The sequence below is a fragment of the Felis catus genome, chromosome A3 (assembly GCF_018350175.1).
Source record: "Felis catus isolate Fca126 chromosome A3, F.catus_Fca126_mat1.0, whole genome shotgun sequence".
NCBI lineage: Eukaryota > Metazoa > Chordata > Mammalia > Carnivora > Felidae > Felis > Felis catus.
Genome location: NC_058370.1, coordinates 79986283 through 80010534, shown reverse-complemented (window position 1 = coordinate 80010534; position 24252 = coordinate 79986283). Strand labels below are relative to the sequence as shown.

The window sequence follows — 24252 nt, the reverse complement described above, 5'->3', positions numbered from 1 at the left end:
CACAGTAGGCACCTCTAAATGATGAATGAGTGGCTGGTGGGAAGGATATAAGAATGGAAAAAACTAAGGGATGTTTTGAATTATCAGTTTGTATTAATGTCCTACAACAATTTCATAGAAAAGAAGACAAGTAGAACACGTAGAATGGTTTACTATATATAACAGAAGATTCCATTTCTATCTACACTGCTGATTTCAGGAAACATATACAAAGACAGCTTTTTCTTAAGCTTTTACCACCTGCAAAACAAAATTATCCTTTCTAGTAATTTTTTAGGGGTAGTATAAAGATGAATCAATTCTTGAAATTGCTCAATTGATCTGCTCAATGAATTACAGACTTCAGTTAAAAGTTGAGCGGTGCCTGGGTAGCTCAGTCGGTTGAGTACCACCAGACTTCAGCTCAGGTCGCGTTCTCGTGGTTCATGAGTTCGAGCCCCGCATCAGGCTCTGGCTCTGTGCTGACAGCTGGGAGCCTGGCGCGTGCTTCTGATTCTGTGTCTCCTTCCCTCTCTGCCCCTCCCCTGCTCACACTCTGTCTCTCTATCTCTCAAAAATAAATAAAACATTAAAAAAATTTTTTTAAGTTGAAAGCAAAAACTACAATATGCAAACTTATTAAGGTGTGACTATGTTATATATACAGTTTCCACCCATAATAAGCTCATGGTAGAAGATAGATATATATACACAATGAACTATAGTTCAGAATAAAATGTTAAAGATGTAACAGAAAAGGTTAAGTCCAGGTATTATATTATTCAATATAAATGTATATTGAAAGGGGATATCAAGTCTCACTGGAAGAATTAAAGAGATTCACAAAGGAATGGCATCTGTACTAGGATTTTTACAGGAAGAAATAGAGGAAGAGATATTTCTGAGTAGAGGGAACAGTAAAAGTACAAAAATAGTGCAGAATGTTTATATAAAGTTCAAAAGTCCAGTATGATGGAAGGAGAATCAGGATGGGATACAGTCAAGATAAGATTTCATATTAAGGCATTAGGACTCCAAGTAATAGAAGCCATCCAAGAATAGTTAAATGGTCAGATGTATAATTCAGGAAGCAGTATGAAAAAACAGAAAGGAAAAGACTAGAGACCAAGAGAAGAAGACCTGATCTAGGGCAGTGGCCATGGGAAAGAAGGATAGATGGGTACGCAAAATATTATGTACATACAGGAATAGGTAACCAAATGGATTGGAGGTGAGGAAGAGAAAAGTAATGAAGATCACTGATACTTCCAGCCTATTATAAAAGTAGGATGGTTAATATCAATGACTGAAACAGGAAATGAGAGAAAGAAATATATCTGAAATAATAACAACACATTCATATGTAAAAACGTCTGTGTTCAAAAGTTAACAATATTAATAACCTGTACCCCAAATTGGTTTTGGATGCTAGGCATACTTTCTAGTCCTAGAGAACATTTAAGAACAAAGCATTATTAATACTGAAGACATTAGGGTGATACATAATAAATGATAGTGTGTTCTCTGTTCTCTGTAAAGTCTTAAGTATTTTGGTAAGAGGGAACATCATCATTAACTATTTAGTAAGCACCCACTAGAAATGTTTAGTTGAGCATGAAATGCACTAACCAGAAGACTGAAATTTTCATTTCATGTTTTTATATTTTGACTAGAAATATTCCAAACACATTACAATAATCCTGATAATTCAGAAAAGAGCAACTGTGGACTTTGAGTGGTCTAGAAAGATGAAGAAACTCTCATCTCTCCTTTCACTTTTAAAAACTATGTGAAACACCTCTCTAACCTTTAAACACCACAACCTACAACTGTAAATTAGGGTAATAGTATTTGCCTGCCCACTTCAGAGAGTCATTTGAGAATTATGAGACAATGTTCTTGTACCTCTCTGAACTGCAGAGATGAAAGGCCTTAATTATCACTGATTAGTGGAATTATTCTGATGTCATTTTTCCTACCTCAGGTTTACCTTAAGTCTGTGCTTGGAAGAGTCTACAAAATTAAAAAAACAAAAACAAAAAAAACCTCTTTAGATATAAGTCTTGACTTGTCTAATCTAGATGTAGACCAGTTAAAACTATTATAGAGCGTATGCACAGAATTTAAAAGAATGCTAATCATACTGGGTATGTATAGAACTAATGGTTGCCATTTAAAGAACAGATAAATATTTAGAAAAAGATTGAGGGTGGCATATTTTACCAAAGTACAAAAAAGATCAAATGAGCCTTTTTGAGATGTCATATAACTGAACATTTTAATAATGAATTAGGAAGTTACTGCATAAGTCATCTACTCTCTTAACTTATTATGACAATAGAAGTTGTATTTAAGGCTGATCCTATAAAGAAAAACAAAACAAAACAAATCCAAAAACCATTCAAAGCTTTAAAATGTGCTTTATTTAGGAAAGAAAAAGAGATACTTAAGTTTTTAAAAGCCAGAATTTCAGTAGCCAATCAGACTGAATACTTTGAGTGCAGTGTGTCCAGTCATGAATGATCAATAGATGGGAATGGCTTCGTGAAAACTAAAAACTTCTTTGTCTCCAGTACCCAGGGAGATTTTCTATTATTCCCTTTGTTCTGGCCAAACTTTCTCAGATGCTGGATCCCTTAAGAGTTTATCAATCCATTAAAACTCTGCAACCTAAAAATGATTTCTCCTTCTTCCCCGTGAGCAAAACTTCTGCTAAAAGTTCACCTATAAATGGAAAACAAATGTTGCCTATGGAACAAATCTCTAGACTTAATTTTCATTTTACAGGAAACAGAGGAACAAAAAGAGTAAGGTAAATATCACATGAGGAATAGCAAGATATCCAGCAAGTGAGACCTACAAGAACACTGGCTTAGACTCTTGGGGAAAAAAAAAAAAAGACAGAAAAGAAATAAAGAAAAAGAAAAGGGGTTAGTAATGGTCTAGCTCAAAAACTGACAAACTTCAGTCCATGAGCCAAATGTGGCTTGCCCCAGTTTTTTTTTTTTTTCTTTTCTTTTTCATTAAAGTTTTACTGGAAAACAGGTTCATTCCTTTTCCTGTTGCCTATGGCTGCATTTGCACTACAATGAGTAGTTGTGATACAGAATATATGGTCCACAAAGTCTAAAATATTTATTATCCAGGTCTTTACAGAAAACAAAAATTTCAACCCCTGGTCTAGATGAACAGAAATGGAAAGGACACAAAATACAATATGAAACAATTTATTTAATCCTGGTGGAAATAGTGGTAAGGTATATACACATTCAGAACTGGAAAAAAAAATGCTTTGTTCCGCTCTTCAGCATCACAGAGAAATAAAAAATTCAGCATCACAAGTCAGAAACTTACACAAACTTTTGGAATTTGGTCTTTTTTTTTTTGAAGGGGTTATATATCCAACTTTTAACCTTTGACACAGTGATAGATTATACAAAATTAAATGGGTACAAGGTTAATTTTGAGGCCCAGTAAGTATATATATATTGAAATGACACTTTTCAAGCAACCAGAAAATCAAAATTATACCCTTGATTTACACTACATACAAATTTCTAAGGGGTTACAAATTTAATGTTAATGTCAAAAAATAAACAAAAATGAAAACAAAAATAGGATAATTCTTAGAGGAGATCTAACAAAAATCAGGAAACCTAAAGGCATAAAGAAAAAAGCTTGACATATCTGAATATATAGAAATTTAAAATAATTCTAACGAAAAAAATCACATTAACAAAATTAAAAAAGAGCAATAAATTGTAATACATAATTGATTTAAAATTCCTGATACAAAAGCTCCTCTAAGTTGATAAAGAAATCATACGCAATCCAACAGAAAGCAGGCACAGGGGTACCTGTCTGGCTCAGTTGGAAGAGCATAAGACTCTTGATCTCGAAGTCATGAGTTTGAGACCCATGCTGGGTGTAAGGATTACTTAAAAATAAAAAAATAAAAAAATAAAAAAATAAAAAGAGAGAGGTGCCTGAGTGGCTCAGTCAGTTGAGCATCTGACTCTTGATTTTAGCTCAGGTCACGATCCCAGGGTCATGGGACTGAGCCCTGTGTTGCGATCTACACTGAGCATGGAGCCTGCTTAAGATTTTCTGTCTCTGTCTCTCTGTCTCTCTCTCTCTGTCTCTCTCCACCACCCCCATCCCTCTACGCTGCTCATGTGCTCTCTCTCTCTCTCTAAAAAAAGAAAAGAAAAAGAAAAACTAGGCACAGAATGTGCATGGACAGTTAAGAGGAAATCCAAATGCATAAAAGACACACGACAACAGAGCCAACCTCACCAGTGAACAAGGAAATGCAGAACAGAGCAACAACAGGGTATCCTTTATTAAACTCCAGGATAAGAAAAATTAAAGAATGATAACATTTAGGGTTGGTAAAGATGTAGGAATGGAGCAACCTTATGCATTGCTGGGAGAGGTGTGAATTATTACAACCTTTTGGAAAGTGATTCAGCAGTAACCATTAAGAGTTAAAATACAGAACTTCCAGGGAAGATGGCGCAGTATAAGGGTCCTGGATGGACATAACAAGATAACACCCACATCGGTGTAAATAACCCAGAAAACAACCTGCAGACAGCAGAACAGACTCTCTACAGCTAAATGTAGACAAGAGACCACACAGAGGAGGACAGGAAAGCAGAGATGCTACAGGGAGTCAAACAAATCCAGGACTGTCCGGGGGCAGGAGGGAACGCAAGGGGCATAGAGAGGGGAGAGAAGAACACCCAGAGCTACGCATCCCAAGCACAAGGGACTGCCACTGAGAAAATGAATCCCATAACATTTGCCTCTGAAAACCAGAGGGGCATGGCTTTACAAGTTCCTATAATCAGCGGTGCTTAGCATCTGGAACTTCAAAAATCAGCAGACTCTGCTCTGGGAGAGCCTGAAGTACATAGCAAACTGTGTCGTCACACTTGAAGAGACAGCACAACAAACAGCACCACTGAGATACAGCACAGAGGTGGTAGTTTGAAAAATGCAAGAGGTATACAGGAAGGAGTTTTATTTACTAATCTCAGAGTGTGTGCTGGAGGGGCAGGGATATTTGGAAAACCTATCCAAGAACAAAGGAGCTGGTGGGCATCGTTTCCCTCGCTCACTCCTCAGCCTAAATACACAGAAACCTGTGGGAACCACAGTGGAGCTTGCTAATAGTGTACCTTGCCCCATGAGCTTCTGCAGATCTGACCCTCCAACCCAGCTGGCCTTAGCAGTTTTCTCAAGTGGCTGCAAGTCCCCTCCCACACCAGACCTGCAAGGACCTTGCTGGCACTATGCCACCACCCCCTTCTTTGCATTTTCCTATGGACCTTTGCCCTCCAACATGCCTGATGCAGAAGTCCATCCAAGGTGGTGCCATAAGGCTGGAAGTATGCAGGCAGTGACTCCTGCCCTGGGGAGAGGGGAAGATAATCACAAAACCCAGGCCAACTGCAGCCCTAGTCAGCAGTGAGCTGGGGGCAGACACGTGGTCTAACTTCAGGTCCTGCCCACCAATGAAAGCTTTTAAGGGGACAATAGAGAGAAAGTGCCCTGCAGTTCGGTGCTACCACAGCTCTGGCAAATGCCTAGTCTGACTCAACTCAAGTCAGCCCCAGACTGGCCTACCAACAATATAGTGACCAAACCTTGCCCGCAAGAGTCAAAAAAAGCCACTGCAGATGACTGGACTAAAGGCAAATGCAGCTCAGCCACAACAGTAGGACACACACAACACACATGAGACACCCCTGAAGAAAAAGGTTTTGGTGAACAGGGGACATTGCAATGCAGGTTACTACAGGACCTGTTCTACTTTCAAGAGCAGAAGAGATAGGTAACTTTGCTAACACACAGAAACAGAAGCAGAGAGGTACACAAATCGAGGAGACAGAGGAATGTGTCCAAAATGAAAGAAAAGGACAAAATCACAACAAGAGAGCTAAACCAAACAGAGGTAAATAATATGCCTGATGGAGAATTTAAAGTAATGGTCACAAAGATGTTCACTGGACTGGAGAAAAGAATGGAGGCCCTCCGGGAGACCGTGAGGTCTCACAGGGACAGAAAGCATAAAAAAGGACCAATCAGAGATGAACAACTCAATAAATGAAATTAAAAATACACTAAATAGAATGATTAGTAAACTAGAGGAAGCAGAAGAATGGATCAGTAACCTGGAGGACAAAGTAATAGAAAGTACTCAAGCTGAACAGGAGAGAGAAAAAAATAGTAATAAAAATTACACCAAGTAATTAAAATGGCAAAAAGTAGGGATAGAACATTTTAAAAGCAGCCAGAGGAAAATGAAACAGTTATATAAAAGGGAAACCCCTTAAGTTATCAGCTGATTTTTCAATGGAAACTGGAGGCCAGTAGGGGGTGGCATGACATATTCAAAGAGCTGAAAGAAAAAAACTTGTAACTAAGAACATTCTATGCAGCAAGGCTATCATTCATAAAAGAAGAGATAGAGCTTCCCAGACAAAAGGTAATGGAATTCACGGACACTAAACCAGCCCTAAAAAGAAGAAATGTTAAAGAGGATCCTTTGAGTGACAGGAAAGACCATAGGCAGGAATAACAAAAGTAGGAAGCACAAAAGCCGTAAAATTAAGTATATCTATAAAAATGAGTCAATGGATTCAGACTGGGTTCAAAAATAAGTGAGCACCAATTTAATATAGACAGAGAGAGTGCCAGCAGGGAAGGGGTAGAGAGAGAGGGAGACACAGAATCTGAAGCAGGCTCCAGGCTCCGAGCTGTCAGCACAGAGCCCCACACAAGGCTTAAACTCACAAACTGTGAGATCATGACCTGAGCCGAAGCGAAGTCGGATACTTAACCAACTGACCCACCAGGCGCCCCATTTAGTGACTGTTTAAAGAGAGTTGGGACTATGGATCCATTCCTCTACTGGAAATCAACTGCATACTACTTCTACTAATTGTGCTGTCAGGCCTGTGTATCTGACTTCTCCCCGGACCACATGTACATCTCAGGCACTAAAATAACCAAGTGCACAATTTATCCAATTAATCAAGGCACACTTCTTTACAGCCAACTGTACCAGGCACTAGGGATAGAACACTGAGCAAGTCAGACATAGTACTAGCCCTGGCATTCTTTTAGGACACTCTTTGGAAGCATATTGTTTATATGACAGGTGTAGTATGAGAGCACATCGCACAGAATGACAGCCATTTCTACAAGAGGAAATCTGAGGTGTACAACTATTTACATTTCCAGAACTAGAATTCTTTGGGATGCTTACTCTAGACCTTTTGTAAAGATTATATTCAGCCAGTTATTACTTTTCCAAGTTTCACATTCCATCACTCCCTACTTATTTAAATGCTGCATAAAAGCAGCTACAGATGTCTGACAAAGGCATAAACAGACAGAATTTGCTTTGGAAAGATCTCTTTTTAAATGATGTCTCTAGGAATGTAGTATAAAGGAAAATAGTGTTTCTGAACACATACCATATCCACACACTGTGCTAGCCACTAGGAACACAGAAGTAACAAAACTAGTTCCTTGTCATTACACAATTTGCAATCTCCTAGAGGACACTAACACATGAACACATCCTATCTGTAAAGGGAAATAAAACACAATAGGGATATGTGTGGGAGGCTATATAAGTTACCTAGGATATGCATAACAATATCAACTCTGATAGGCCACTGAACTCTAGTTCACCATTAATAAAAACATCAGAAAATCCTTATTTGAGAGAGAAAAATACCTTTAATTGAGAATTTTACCCTGGATCAGTCACTTCTTGAAATAGGAAAGAGGACTGGTTAATCCTGAGTATTCTTTCTTTTTATTAAAAAAAATTTTTTTTTAATTTTTTTTTTCAACGTTTATTTATTTTTGGGACAGAGAGAGACAGAGCATGAACGGGGGAGGGGCAGAGAGAGAGGGAGACACAGAATCGGAAACAGGCTCCAGGCTCCGAGCCATCAGCCCAGAGCCCGACGCGGGGCTCGAACTCACGGACCGCGAGATCGTGACCTGGCTGAAGTCGGACGGTTAACCGACTGCGCCACCCAGGCTCCCCTTAAAAAAAATTTTTTTAATGTTTATTTATTTTTTGGAGAGTGAGCGCACAAGTGGGGGAGGGGCAGAGAAAGAGGGAGACACAGAACCTAAAACAGTTCAGAGACACAGAGTCCAGTCTCCGAACCATCAGCACAGAGCCTGACGTGGGGCTCAAACTCATGAACCCCAAGATCATGACCTGAGCCCGAGGTGGATGCTTAACTGACTGAGACACCCAGGTGCCCCATGAAGTCTTTTTTTTTTTTTTAAACATAAGTACTCTGATATCACTTACATGTGGAATCTAAAAAATCTAAACTTGTGAAAACAAAGAGTAAAATGGTGGTTACCAGGGGATGGGGGGTGGGGAGGACAGATGTTTAAGGGTACAAACTTGCAACAAGTAGCAAATAAATAGAGATCTAATGCACAGTACAGTGGATACAGACAATAACACTGTATTATAATCAAACTTGCTAAGAGACTAGATCTTAATTACTCTAACTACTAACAAGAAATGATAAATATGTGATGTGATAGAGGTGCTGTAGCAGGAGTTTTGCACAGAGAGTCATGACACTGAGGCTTTTCCTTCCAGGAAGAACTTTATTCTTGCCGGCAGGGCTCAGTTGGGTTCGTACCGAAAGAACTGAACCCCAAACGTGACATGGCATTGTTTTTTATATATTTTCGACTTTTTTGTCTCTCATATATGGTAACACATAAACATGAAGTTTGATTAAGTGGTCTCATGTTACAAGGTCGTGAGGGATGTTGTCTCATACAATGTACAGCCAGGTTGCCTTGAGGTTTTTTGCTTGTTTGTTTGTCTGTTTTCCCCTTAAGGAGGGGATCCTACCACAGCGCTAATTATTGTTACAATGGTAATCATATAACAATATATAAATCAATATATAAATATATAAACAATATATAAATCAACATGTTGTACACATTAAATTTACATGTTATATATCAAATATTTCAATTTTAGAAACTATTTCTTTAATAATATATATTTAAAAATTTTTACATGTTTATTTTTGAGAGAGAAAGAGAGAGAGAAAGAGCAGAGGAAGGGCAGAGAGAGAGAGAGGGAGACACAATCCAAAACAAGTTCCAGACTCCAAGCTATCAGCACAGAGCCAATGCAGAGTTCGAACTCAGGAACAGCGAGATCATGACCTAAGCTGAAGCCAGACACTTAACTGACTGAGCCACCCAGGTGCCCCATTTTTCTTTTATAATATTAACTCTAACAAGTATACTTAACAAAATAAAATTAATTGTGTAATTTTATTACAAAACTGGAACAATGAATAATATTTTCCCTATCATTTAAAAAAATTTTTTTTTAAGTTTATTCATTATTGAGAGGGAGAGAGACAGAGACAGAGCATGAGCAGGGGAGGGGCAGAGAGAGCAGGAGACACAGAATCCAAAGCAGGCTCCAGGCTCTGAGCTGTCAGCACAGAGCCCCACACAGGGCTCGAACTCACAAACTGTGAGATCATGACCTGAGCTGAAGTTGGATGCCCAACCAACTGAGCCACCCAGGTGCCCCATATTTTCCCCTATCTTAAATGAAATTAAATATATACTGCTAGCTAGTGTTTCAACAACATGAAAATGAACTTGCCTCATAAGAATTATTTTTTTTTTAATTTTTTTTTTCAACGTTTATTTATTTTTGGGACAGAGAGAGACAGAGCGTGAACGGGGGAGGGGCAGAGAGAGAGGGAGACACAGAATCGGAAACAGGCTCCAGGCTCTGAGCCATCAGCCCAGAGCCTGACACAGGGCTCGAACTCACGGACCGCGAGATCGCGACCTGGCTGAAGTCGGACGCTTAACCGACTGTGCCACCCAGGCGCCCCAAGAATTATTTTTAATAATACATGCAAAATGATTCTTATTCTCCAAAGGTAAAAAGGATCTTTACTCTTCTTCTTACTCAGTAAACACATGCTCAATTTTCTGGCTTTGGATTTCTTGTCTTCCTTACTCCTTCTCTGGATAAAGGTGAATAAATCCATCACAATGACAACTCTGCAGATTACTTTCAGATGTGTAATTCTGCCCCAACGTATTGCCTGAGCATAAGTCCTATATTACCAACTTTATGCTAGACATTGTCATAAAGGCATCTTGCTAGTGCTTTAAACCTAATAAATATGTCCCCCCAAATGAACTCCAATGCCACATAATCCTGGGTTGAAATCCTAGTTCCACCACTTTGCTAGCTATGAAACAATGAGTAAATTACTTAAAAATCCTGAGCCTGTTTTCTTCTCTGTAAAATGCAGAAAAGAGTAGTTCCTTTGATAAGAGATGATGATGTCTAAATAAGGTAATGTATGTAAAGACAAGAGGACAGTGCCTGACACACACAAATCATTCAAAATACATTAGCCATTTTGTCTCTCAAATTTGTTCTTTACTCTGTTTTCAATTTCTCCAAAGGGTATCACTATCTTTCCAGTCACACACCTCAAATTCCCATGGTACTCTTTGACATTTTCTTTTTCCTTATGGCTAACATCCAGTTTGTTGCCAAATATTTCAATTCTGCCCAAACAAATCCAATTGAAATCAACACTCATTTATGGAAAACGCACTACGTTTATAGGCATTGTGCTAATGTATATGGGGATATAAAGAAGAGTAAGGCTTAGAACTTGCCTTTAAGAATGAGCTGGGATGGGGCGCTTGGTGGCTCAGTTAGTTGAGTGTCCAACTCTTGATTTTGGCTCAGTTCATGATCCCAGAGTCCTGGGATAGAGCCCCGTGTCAGGCTCTGCACTGAGAGTAGAGACTATTTAGAATCTCTCTCTCTCTCTGTCTGTATCTCTCTCCCTCTCTCTCTCCTCCCACTCCCGTTCACACACTTTCTTAAAAAATAAATAAATAAATAAATAAGAAGAAGAAAGAGAAAAAAGGAATGAAACAAGAAAAGAGTAAAGAAAAGAAAAAAGAAAAAGAGGCATGGGGCCATGTTAGCAGAACTATAGCCAATAAACATTGTGATATGGGTTCTAGTTCTTCCATGTATTATGAAGCCTGAGGAAATTTATTTCAGAAATCCACTTACCTAGTTTCATTTTGTTCAACTATAAAGTGGGAGTTATAATTCTTACCTCACAGAATTATATCCAGAATTAACTGAGATGACATAAAATAAAGGGCTCCAACCAAAGGCTGATACGTTATACATGGGCTTATTTTTCTTCTTAATTCATATTCTTTAAAGATCAAGTTGTGGGATAAGTTTAGGGTGATGCAGGTGGGTAAGAACTGTGATAAGCTATAGAGAATCTAAATGATCTTTTAAAGGGGGTGGCCACCATTTCACTTCAGCCAAGTACTGCTAAATAGAAACACAGGCCCAGTAATGTCTTTGAGTTTAAGACAAGTCAGAAAGGTCACATTAATGCGAACTCTTCAGTTTCTTAAACCATTGGCATGTAATTCAAATTCTTTTTAAAAAGTGTGCACCAAATAAAACATCTGCTAAGACCTGCTAGTCACCAATTCACAATCTATGCCTTAATGGCTCAAAGGAAAGGCAGAAGTTGCAAATACAGTTCTCCTGATAGAAGCTTCAAAACTTTGGTGAGAGTAGAATGTAAATGCTTTTGGTTTTATCACTTGGTTCTTAGTTTTACCTGTGCTGAGAAACTGATAACAGACAAAATAGAGAAGACAAATTAGATACTGCTTTTCAGAGACAATGCCAGACAGAAAACAAAATCCCTGAATACCATTTAGCCTTCTGGATCCAGAGTGTTGCATAACACAAAACTTGACTGGTCTTTGTACCTGGTTTCTCGGACAGAACATCTATACCCTTGAGTATTCCCCAGTAATAAGAACATCTTGTTATTCATGAGTGGGCCATGATAATTTGCACTAATGAGGTGACTCATTGTGGGCCCCTACAGAGCTTATGTTAAAGAGATGACTCAGGGTGGGGACTGGCAAAGCAGGAAAGGCCAACTACATGACCACACGGTTGGGGTTGGCTTTGAGCCACTTAGTATTAGCCCAACCTCTGGGCAAGGCAGGAGAGCTACAGACTGAGTTCAACTGTGTGGCCAATGATATAATCAATCATGGCTAGGTAATGCAACCCCAATAAAAACTCTGGACACAGGAGCTCTGAGGAGCTTGTGCTAGGAGGGTGATATGTCTTGATTCCAAGGGCAGAAAGCATGAAAGCACTGTGTGTGGAACCCTCACAGACTTCAACTTATGTGTCTTTTCATTTGGCAGGTCCTAATTTGTATCCTATATAATTAAATTGTAAGCATTAGTACACTGCTTTCCTGAATTCTATGAATTGTTCCAGCTTCCAGCTATTTATTGAATCTGAGGGGTCTAGTGGGAAAATCTCCATATTTGAATCCAGTTAGTCGGAAGTGCAGGTGTTCTGGGACCCCAAAACTTGCAATCAGAGTCTGAAGTGATGGCAGTCTGTTGGTGACTGTGCCTTTAACCTAGGAGATTTATGCTAACTCCAGGTGGCTATTAGCATCAGAATTGAATATTGTAGGGGTACCTGGTTGGCTCAGTTGGTTAAGCATCCAACTTTGGCTCAGGTCATGATCTCATGCTTCATGGGTTCAAGCCCACAGAGGGCTCTGTGCTAATGGCTTGGAGCCTGGAGCCTGCTTCGGATTCTGTGTCTCCTTCTCTCTCTGCCCCTCCCCCATTTGCTCGCTCTCTCTCGCTCTCTCTCTCTCTCTCTCTCTCTCTGTCAAAAATAAATAAACATTAACAACAAAAAAAAGAACTGATGGGGCACCTGGGTGGCTCAGTCAGTTGGGCATCCGACTTCGGCTCAAGTCATGATCTCATAGCTCGTGAGTTCAAGCCCCGTGCTAGGCTCTCTGTTGACAGCTCAGAGCCTGGAGTCTGCTTCAGATTCTCTGTCCCTCTCTTGCTCTGCCCCTCCCCCACTCGTGCATGCTCTCTCTCTCTCTCTCTCTCTCTCTCTAAGAATAAATAAAATACTTAAAAAATTTTTAAGAATTGAATATTGTGGTATTGCAGAGCATATCCTTTAAGATTTTACACTATATACAGATATATAGATATAGATTTGTAGACATATAGATGTATCTAAATTATTAGGGCCAGAGAAAACTCTAATCTCAGGAATAATCAGGAACCAATCATTCTCTTACATTCTAAATTCAACAGCTTGTATTTCAGCCACAGTAATAATGTTAACAAAGCAGATGTCAAATGTTACAACAAGAAGACAAAGTCAAATTGGAAATTATCATTTTTTAAAAGCAAAATGGAAAACTAATATTTATTCCCCTTGGAAACTTGTCACAGAAAGAAACACAACCAGAAGGGTTTGTCCTTCATGCCCCAGCAATATGCATGATTACTTCTTCTCATTCAAGTTCAGTCTTTGCCCTTCCCATTATACCAGCCCCCTTCACCTTCATGTGGTAGGCCTCCCATCTGAGTTTCTACTCCTACCACCACCTGAGCTCTCATTATTTTCTCAACTCATACTGCCTGGCCTTAATCAATGAGGGCTCTCCTCTCATATTTACTATCAGTTTGTTAAATTATTTTAGTTGTCTTACTGAAAACCTCCAAATCAACCACATCTGCTTCTGTCCTCGTTCTGCAGATTCCTAAAACACAGAGTTAATATCATGTTAAAATTTGATGTCAACACCAGAAAAATTAAAAGGAAAGTCAGAATATAAAAATACCTGCTTTTTGTTATAGCAAAGCCAAGTTTTCCTAAATCCCCAATATTACTACAGCTCTAGACAAAAACTATTTAATAAAGTTGGACTGACTGATTTTGACAGTGGTAAAAGTCTTTAGTATTCTTAGAAAATTAAACTTTTATTCATATTTCTTAATGAAATTTGGTCATGTATTCTGGAAATATATACAACATATATGTAGGACTTAATATAAGGAGTAATAAAAGTTGTGTCCTATCACCTAGCTGAAGAATACAATATGATTATCTCTGAAGCTCCTGCATCCCCCTTCCCCTTTTCCCCCTTCCCAAATGCATTATCTAATCTTCCCCTTAGAAGTAGCCACTATTCTTGCTGTAACTTGTGGGAGTCACTTTTATTTATTTGTTTGCTTATTTATATGTTTATTTTAATGTTTATTTATCGAGAGAGAGAGAGAGAGAGAGAGAGAGAGAGAGAGAGAACATGTGAGCAGGGGGAGGGGCTGAGAGAGAAGAAATTCAGAATCCCAAGCAGGCTATGCACTGTCAGGGTGGGGCGTGATCCCACGAACCATGAGACCACGACCTGAGCCAAAATCAAGAGTCCTATGCTTACCCACTGAGCCACCTAGGCACCTTTCTGGGAGTCACTTTTAATACCCAATGTTCCCTTACTTTCATTTCATGAAAAGACTATTATTTCTTCATTGAATCACGTTTGCATCTTTGTTGAAATCAATTGACCATGTACATGTGAGTCTATTTCTGGACTCTGTATTCTTGCATTGACCTATGTGTTTATACTTTTTCAATTAACTGGGACCACACACCAAATGACTTTAATTTGATGGTTATATTGTGATCAGTATGTTTCTTCATTAACTGGGCTTTGAGACAATAATCAGCATCCTATAAATAGAACATGAGACTAAGAATCAATGGAAATTAATTCTAGTACAAGTCCATCATCAGTGAACTGAAATCACATATCTCTATGTGTCTTCGGAATAATGATACCTACCACATGGTATTGTTGAAAGTCAACTGAGAAAACAGAAAAAATGCTTTGAATAGGCAACACAAAATATGTTTTTTCTGATTTTGCATTTAGGAGCCTAATTTTAAGTACTTGTAAATATGTTTCTACCCTTTTCTCCACATCTGAATATTGAAACCTTGAGCTTTAGCAATAACAAACTTTAGCAATAACAAATAGCCTACAAAATCTGTATAAATTTGGTTTTGATGTGCATCCCTGATCAGTCATTATAAGAGTGTAGTCAAAATTTCCCCTCACTACTCTCTGGGAATTTAGGCATTTTCATAATTTTCATGCAGATTTTGCCCTCTTCTCACTCAATCTATAGTGGAAGTATTGAAATTCTAAACAAAGACTATCCTAAGAGAGCACATTAGTAAAGAAAGGGAAAAAAGGCAAGGTGGGGAGTTTCTTTTCTATTGGTAATTTCAGGAAATCACTGTAATATTAGAAATGACAAGTAATTCAAGAATTCAATTGTCCTCTCTCCAACTTTATCTTTCAAAAAAAAAAAAACAAACTAAGTCTGAGTGGTACCAGCTTAGCTGCCAATAACCAGTCAAAATGACCAGGAAATACCACTATTAATTCTGCTGTACTTTTACAGTGGTAAATGGAAAGACCCAACCATGCCATCAACCCCAATGGGTTTGTCAAATATACTCCTTTTCCCTGGTGACTAGCTGTTTCTCATTCTTGTTTCTCTTTTTCTCTTATTTTCTTTGCCAGTTTTAACTACATAACAGAATTCAAATCATCACAAAGTTTTCCAGTTAAATGGTTCCTCCTCTTCTGAATTACACAGAAACATCTAAGTTAATTTTTACCTTCAGTTATAATCTATCAAAAGTTTTACTCAGAGGGCTTTTATTAAAAACAAATGAACAATTATAATAAACATTATATCCTCAGGGTGCCTGGGTCGCTCAGTCAGTTGAGCATCTTGACACTTGATTTCAGCTCAGGTCATGATCCTAGGTTGATGAGCCCTGTGTCAGGCTCTGCACTGAGCACGGAGCCTGCTTGGGATTCTCTTTCTCCCTCTGCCCCTCCCCTGCTCATTCTGTCTCTCTAAAATAAATAAATAAATAAATAAATAAATAAATAAATAAATAAATAAATAAAGTAAGTAAGTAAGTAAGTAAGTAAGTAAGTAAGTAAGTAAGTTAGTATATACAAAAATGTAACAGTGATTGTAATTTTCTAGGTCATGGTAGCCTGGAATTATAATTAGTTTGGATCCATACATTTTGAATCTCTGCATCCTATTGATAGTATTTCAAGCCTCATCACCAACTGACCATGTAAAAATATGTAATTCAAAGGAACACGGTCGGTCTTATTATTATATCAGTATTCGTCACTGTAAAAATATAAGGCTGACTGTGTTCCTTTAAATTACATATTTGCATCCATCCACTGAAGAATAATTTTAACAATACTATATGGGTTAAAGTAACTTGACAGTTGAGTTTCTGAGAACAGAGTAGAAAATCTCCCTTAAAAGACATAAAATATAATAAATATAATAAACATCCTTTTAAATAAATAGTTAAGCTCACAAAAAAGCAAAAGGGCAAAAAACAGAGGGAGCTTAAAATCAGTAGTTTTTAATACAATGCAGAAGATCCATAAAAGGCAAGGAGGGAACTGAGACTCCTGGATAAAGCTGCAAGTTTCAGAGCTCTTCTTCCTCAGCAAAAGGGTTAACAAGCCAAAGATCTGCTTTATCTAAGAGAAGCAAACAAAGAGATCACATGAGATCTCACTCCCAAATTATAAAACACAGGAAGAAAAAAGCCACTGTGACAAATTTTATTCGTCAATTTGACTGGGCTAACGGATATCCCGATAGCCGGGAGAACATTATTTCTGGGTGTGTCTGTGAGGGTGTTTCCAGAAGAAATTAGCATTTGAATGAGTAGACTGAGTAAAGAAGATACGCCTTCAACAATATGGGTAGACACTGTCCAATCCATCAAGAGTTCAATAGCACAAAAAGGAGAAACCAGGGTGAATTCTCTCTCTCTCCTCTTGAGTTTGGGCATCAACCTTCTGCTCCCAGACATGGGAGCTCCTGGTTTTTAAGCCTTCAGCCTCAGCCTGGGAATTGTACCGTTAGTGCCCCTGATTCTCAGATCTTTGGACTCGGACTGAATTACACCATGAGCTTTCCTGTCTCCAACTTGTAGATGGCAGATCATGGGACTTCTAGGTCTCCTTAACTATGTGAACCAATTCCTGTAATAAATCTCCTCTTATCTACATATCTGTAATTATCTTATTTGTTCTGTTTTCTCTAAAGAACACTGACTAATACAGTCACCATGCGTGAGAGAATGCAGAAACAAACTGTAGAGTTTAGGCCTTCAAGAACTTCACAAAATGGAATCATAAGATACAGAATGAAGAACACTACATCATTTTAAATGACCAGGCAGATTTTAAAAAGAGCCAAAGAGAATTTCTAGAAATTAAATACAATCACTAAATTTAAGTGGAAGCTCTAATTTCAAAGAAGAATGCTAAAAATGCCCACACTGATGTCCAAATTCATGTAAAAGAGATTCTTAAGTTAATATGTATATTAAAAATTCTAGCAAACATATAGGCCAATTTCTCTACCCAAATATATTTAGACTAATTAATGTAGCAATATTGTTTTAAGGAATATAGTTTTGTGCTCTAGAACTTGATATTTGATTTTACTGTAAGAAATCCTGTCTTGTTCATTCATCTTATCATTTAAGATTTATTGAGTACCTCCTATGTGCTGGGCAGATATAAATAAAATCAAGTAAGTTTTAACATCTCTCAGTATGAAAATAAGAGGTAATATTTCATTTGTGATCGTAAAACAATTTGATTTTTATGTTAAGATTCAAACAGACTAAGTAAGAAAGAAATATGCCAAGACTGAGGAGACTTTCTTTATTAAGTTTAGTAAAGAAAGCACGATTGGCAATCAGAATACTTTTGCAGCTAATATACTGTGTCTCAATTTCTCATCTAAATATTGACTTTGTTCATTCTACTAACTTCAAAAAGAGATGGTAGGGTAACACAAAAACAGATATAAATGGGCTGTAAATGTGCTATGCTATATGGATAGAAGTAACTTGTCAAATAATGTTTTTTTTTTATGTTTATTTGTTTATTCTGAGAGAGAGGGGAGGAGGGAGGGAGAGAGAGAGTCCAAAGCAGGCTTCACATTGTCGGCGCAGAGTCTAATGCAGAGCTTGAACCCACAAACCTTAAGATCATGACCTGAGCTGAAATTAAGAGTCAGAAACTTGACTGAGCCACCCAGGCATCCCTGTCAAATGACATTTTAAAGGAAAAGAATAAAACATTTATTCATACGGTTTGTCTTATATTGGTTAATCCATCTATTATGTTTTAAGAGAAAATCTTCAAGGACATGACTGGGAGACAATTCTCCATAGGTCTCTCACATTTCTGGATGTTTTGTGAGCTAAAGCCCTGACTTTGTTTGTTCCAGACTGTCTTTTCAAAAATGTTAGTATCGCAAACAGCTTTGGAAAATAATCTCCTTTTGGAATAGCAGGTTTGTTTACTGTCTAGTATAGTACAGATAATGTCTCTGCCCAGGACTCAGGGTCCCTCTCCTATAATGTAACCAACTGCACGTGCAGGTGTCACGTGGCCCTCTTGGCATCACTCTGGTAGAACTGGGGCTTGGGCGCCTGGTGCAAATGCTGATGCTCTGGCTACTATTCCTACAGCCGTGAGTAAATAAAAGTCCTTTGTCTTTGACCCAGGGACCTGCTGGCATCCATGAAACCGTGGCAGACTAACTTGTTAGCTTGCAAGTAAAGGTAAAATCTCACACTCTACCTGGTTCTTGAGACAAAAAACACAGTAATTCATCTTTATTCTTTAGTCAACACAACACTCAAATACACTGGGACACACTGTTTTGTGTTCACTAACTCCATAACAACCCAAATTTGTCAGAGTAAACAATTTATTTAAATGTTTGTATTCTTCTGTTCCAAGATGGTCTTCAGTAACCTTCCAACTCAACAGTATAGATCTATCAGAGTTCTTCAGCAGGGCCAACCCCACACTCATTATTTCATCAGGAATATTTACGTTTTAAATTCCTTATCCTTGGCTTTCCTTTACATTAAAAAAAATCTTTTTAACGTTTATATTTGAGAGAGAGAGAGAGAGAGAGAGAGAGAGAGAGAGAGACAGTGTGTGAGAAGAGGAGGGGCAGAGAGAGATGGAGACAGAATCTGAAGCAGGCTCCAGGCTCTGAGCTATCAGCACAAAACCTGATGTGGAGCTTGAACCTATGAACGGTGAGATCATGATATGAGCTGAAGTTGGACGTTCAACTGACTGAGCCACCCAGGCGCCCCTCCTTTATGTTTTTGCAGAATGTGTTTTTATAATGTTGAATGCAACTAATGTTAGTATTTGAAACAGTCTTCCAAGTCCAGAGAACGTGAATTGTAAGAACAGAAAAAAAATAGCACAATGAAAAGCAAGGACCATATAAATGTGAACCTCTTGGGTTCTAAAACCTTATCAGCTAGAGATTTTTTCTCATAAACACATGCCACCAGACACAAGAAAATGTAGAGCTGTATACAAGTACATGCTTGCTATTAAAAAAACAAGTCAAAGTGCTGATCTCAATTAGTTAGTTGATTATGCAGGGATGGTTCAAGTGTGATGTGTTTAACAGTTTCACCTTTACTCAATAACAGCTGGTTAAACAGGTGTGCCTCTGTTGCCTGTTGCTCTGTATTGTAAACTGAGTACAGTTGGTGTGCGATGTATGATTTTACTGCTAGGTAATGATGACACGAATAGTACAAGTAGCAGATGTGTTATTAGTAGCACCAGGATAATGTATGAACACTTTAACAAGTCTCACAAATTCAGAGGCTCCATAGTATGAGAAAAATCTAAAATAAACTACAATCTTTTTCTGTTGACCTCTGAGGAGATTCAAATAATTTAAGTCCTAAAACTGAGTTAATTACAGAGATAAACTTTACTGATATTCAAAGTGTCCAAATGTGTGTTTGGAAAGGTTAGACTATATGTACCGAACATACTGTTCTACTTTCTTCCTTTTTCAAGGAGTAGTCTTGATTTTCCATTAAGTACTACTTTTTATTTTTCATCGAACTGTGTTACTTTCCTACTCTCACAACTCAAATTCTAAGGCCTCAAAAGGGTGTTTCAAATGCTAACATTAGTTACATAAAACATTTTAAAAACACAGCTGGTAATACTAGTATAAAGGTCAAGACAAAGCCATATGAAGATACTGATAAAACTGAAAATACAAATGCACAGGACCATTTGTTTGTTAAGTTTTCTAAGAAAATGAAAAGCTAAATTAATCTTGGGGAAAAAAAAACAAAACAAAACCTGGTCACTGTAAGAGCTAGGCTACAGTTTAGGTCTCTTGCCATCCAACTCACCCTCAGGTTTTTCCTCAGATCATACTGCATTATTTCTAATTTCTAACAATGAGTATAGAATATCAATAAGATTATGTGCCTGGCGTCTAGAACGGCCAAGGAGAAGAAGCCTAAGTCATTGCGTGGAGGACTCTTTCCCCATGTTCTTCCCCCCAAAATAGCTTTAGGTAGCCCACCCCTTCTTTCTTCAGACAAAAATGTTCTACTTCCAGTAATGGTGAAGTAGCTTATATTTAACCTACCATCCCACAGAGAATTCTAACAACTGGCCAAAACAAGAACTAACTTTCCGAAGGCAATAAAAAACAACAGCAGACAGAAACTGCTGGAGAGTCAACATCTAGGAATGGTACTGGCTGAGATAATTTGCTGTGTCCCCATCCTTTTTTTCAATTTTAAACAGCTTTTCACTGATAGTAGACTCTAGTAAGTGCTGGATTGGCAGCTAAAATTCAGAAGTCTTCAGTCTTTCTGGCTTCAGGAACTGAGAGGACAGAGTTTGAGGTTACCATAACACCAAGAAATGGAGGGAAAATCCTTTTAAAAAACAAAAGCCAGTCACAGAGAAGAACACCTACATTGTGCATATAAACTCTACTCAACTGACGTGTAAACTTTGCGTGCATGGGATAGACTCTAGGCAGCTCAGCTAAAGCTAAAATTTCTGAACAGAAGCTTCAGCTACTACCCATTGCAGGGGAGAGTTTCATGTCGGATTTAGCCCAGCTAATTGCCTAAGAACACACACACACACACACACACACACACACACACACACACACACACAAAATCAACATTCCTCAGAGAATCATAATAGATTCCATAGTACTTATAATGCATTATTCATAATGTCCATTATACAGTAAAATTATTAGACATATGAACAAACAAGATGTTTCTTCAGAAACAGAAATGTAACATACTCAAAAGAAAGGACAATGGAGGGATACCTGGGTGGCTCAGTTGGTTAAACATCTGGCTCTAGGTTTCTGCTCAGGTCATGATCTCATGGGTCATGAGTTTGAGCCCTGCATCCAGCTCTGTGCTGACAGCATGGAGCCTGTTTGAGATTCTCTCCCCTCTCCTGCCCTTCCCTGCTAGTCCGCTGGTGTACACATACACATACTCTCTCTTTCTCTCTCTCTCTCAAAATAAATAAATAAACTTAACAAAACAAAAAAAAAAGGGCAATGGAGAGACCACACTTGGAATGATCCAGCTGTTGGAATTAGTAGATATAGCTATGATGACACCAGTATTTAAAAATGTAAAGAAAAAGATGTTTGAAACTGACACACAGATAAGAAATCTCAGCAGAGAAATAAAAACTATAAAACAGCCAAACTGAAATCCAAAAACTAAAAAATATAGTATCTGAAGTAAAAAGTGCAATAAATGGGGAAAGTACCAGATTGGAGATAAAAGAAGGGTCAGTTAACTTGAAGACAAATTGATAGAAATTATCCAGTTTGAAGAACAGAGGGGAAAAAATTGAGAAAAAAAAAGGGGGGGGAGTAAAAAAGAAACTGAGGACCAGCTAGGACAATATTAAACCATTTAACATACTTGTAAATGGACTTCCATAAGAAAAATGAGGCAGATGGGGCGCCTGGGTGGCGCAGTCGGTTAAGCGTCCGACTTCAGCCAGGTCACGATCTCGCGGTCCGGGAGTTCGAGCCCCGCGTCAGGCTCTGGGCTGATGGCTCAGAGCCTGGAGCCTGTTTCCGATTCTGTGTCTCCCTCTCTCTCTGCCCCTCCCCCGTTCATGCTCTGTCTCTCTCTGTGCCAAAAATAAATAAAAAACGTTGAAAAAAAATTTTAAAAAAAAAAAAAAGAAAAATGAGGCAGAAAAATTACTTGAAAAAATAATAGTCAAAAGTTTCCCAAATTTTTTGAAGGTATAAATGTACAAGTTCAAGAAAAACAATAAACCCAAGGACAAAATACAAAGAAATCCACACACACTCACACACACACACACACACACACACACACAGCATATTCAAACTGCTGACAGCTAAACATAAAGAGAAGGTAGCCAATGAAAAATGGCACATTATATAATACACATAACAACTGATGTTGCATTGGAAAAACAATGGAAATCTAAAACAGTGGAACAACAGATATAAAGTCCTGCATATCTATCAAGAATAAATATGGTGCTCGCTTCAGCAGCACATATACTAAAATTGGAACGATACAGAGAAGAATAAATATGAATAAAGATATTTTCATATAAATAAAAACTAAGCAAACTCACTGCTCATATACCTGCACAGCAAGAAATGCTACAGGAAATTCATCAAACTGATGAGAAAGTAAACCAGACAGGAGAAAGAGATCTTCAAAAAGAAATGAAGAGTAAAAATATGATTAAATATAAAGCTATGTTTTATTCTCTCTTAACTTCTTAAGAATATATATGGCTACTTAAAGCAAAAGTTATAACACTGAAATATGGGCTATCACATATGAAGATAAAAAGTTATAATAATTACTGCATAAAAGATGAGACATAAACAGAATTCTATACTTGTAAGTCATTTTTTTACACAAAGTGGTATAGTTTAATTTTAAATATACTGTGAAAAATTAAGGATATAAATGCAATCTCTAGTGTAACCATTTAAAGAGATGTAGCTAAAATGCCAATAGGGAAATTAAAATAGAATAGTCCAAAAAAAATTGTCAAGTCAAAAGAAATCACAAAAGATAAAAAGGAATTTTTAAAAAGTAGATGGAGAAAACTGGGGAAAAAAGAAAAACAAGTCAACTAACTCCAACTGTATCAATACTTACACTAAACATAAATGGATGAAGAACTTCAAAAGTAAGACTAACCTATATGCTGTTTAAACAGATACATCTTCAAAGATGAAGACAGGTCAAAAGCAATGCTTAGATATATGATGTAAAAGGAAAGCATAAGAATGCTGGAGTGGCTATATTATTATCAGGTAAAAGAGACTCTAAGAAAGAGTATTACCAAAGATAAAGAGTGATACTTCATAATGAAATCATAAATGTGTATATGTCTGATACAGAGTTTTAACCTACAAAAAGAAAATTTGAGAGAATTAAAGGGAAAAAAAGATTTTTTTAAAACTCTCAACTATGATGATTGTGGACTTAACACCTTTCTCATGGTAATTGAAATAATGACTAGACAAAAAACAAAACAAAAAATCAGCATGGACATAGATTATGTGAATAGGACTATTAACCAGATTAATGTAATTAACATTTGTAAAAGACTCCAGACAATCTAGACAACATATCTCTTCAAATGTGCATGATCTATTCAACAATATAGATCAAATACTAGAAGGTAAGTGTCATTAAATATCAAAATATTTGTTGAAAACTTATATAGAATATATTCTCTGAACATACTGAATTACATCATTAAGTATTAATAACATGCCTAGAAGAACCTCAAGTATTTGGAAATTAAACACAATATTTTCAAATAAACCATGAATCAAGAAGAAATCACAAGGTTAATTAGACAGTATTTTGAGCTGAATAATGAAAATGCAACATTTGAAAATTTGTGTTAAATTTTGAAAAAGCCCAAAAAGAAATTAATAGCTTTAAATAAAATTCTTCATAAACATAAATGCAAAAAACCTTAAGAGAACATTAGCAAATCAAATCCAGTAATATTAAAAAGATAATATATCTTGAGCTAGAAATACAAGGTAGTTTAATATTACAAGATCACACACATATACATATACAGATAACTGTAAATTATATTATAGTGTTCAGCTATTATATATCTCATAGCCAAAAATTGCAAACACCCTGGATGGCCAGATATAGTATGGATGAATAAGCTATGGTGCATTCCCACAATGTAATACTACTCAGTAATGAAAGGGGATGAACTACTGACACATGCAACAATATAATGAATCTCAAAAACATACTGAGAGAAGCCTATCACAAAAAAATACTGTGATTACATTTAAATGAAGTCCCATACTAATCTGTGA

The 24252-nt window shown here is 37.4% G+C and overlaps 1 protein-coding gene across 4 annotated transcripts in view; it reads right to left on the bottom strand.

The window, feature by feature from the left end:
• The window catches only part of COMMD1 (copper metabolism domain containing 1), a 188198-nt gene that overhangs the window by 25083 nt on the left and 138863 nt on the right, over positions 1 to 24252 (bottom strand). The window contains exon 3 of one of the 4 annotated variants that reach the window (XM_045054256.1): positions 13635 to 13685. The exons of the other annotated variants lie outside the window; for them this stretch is intronic. Coding sequence (XP_044910191.1) covers positions 13635 to 13685 — 51 coding nt within the window. The remainder of the gene's footprint in view (positions 1 to 13634; positions 13686 to 24252) is intronic. 4 annotated transcript variants of the gene reach the window in all.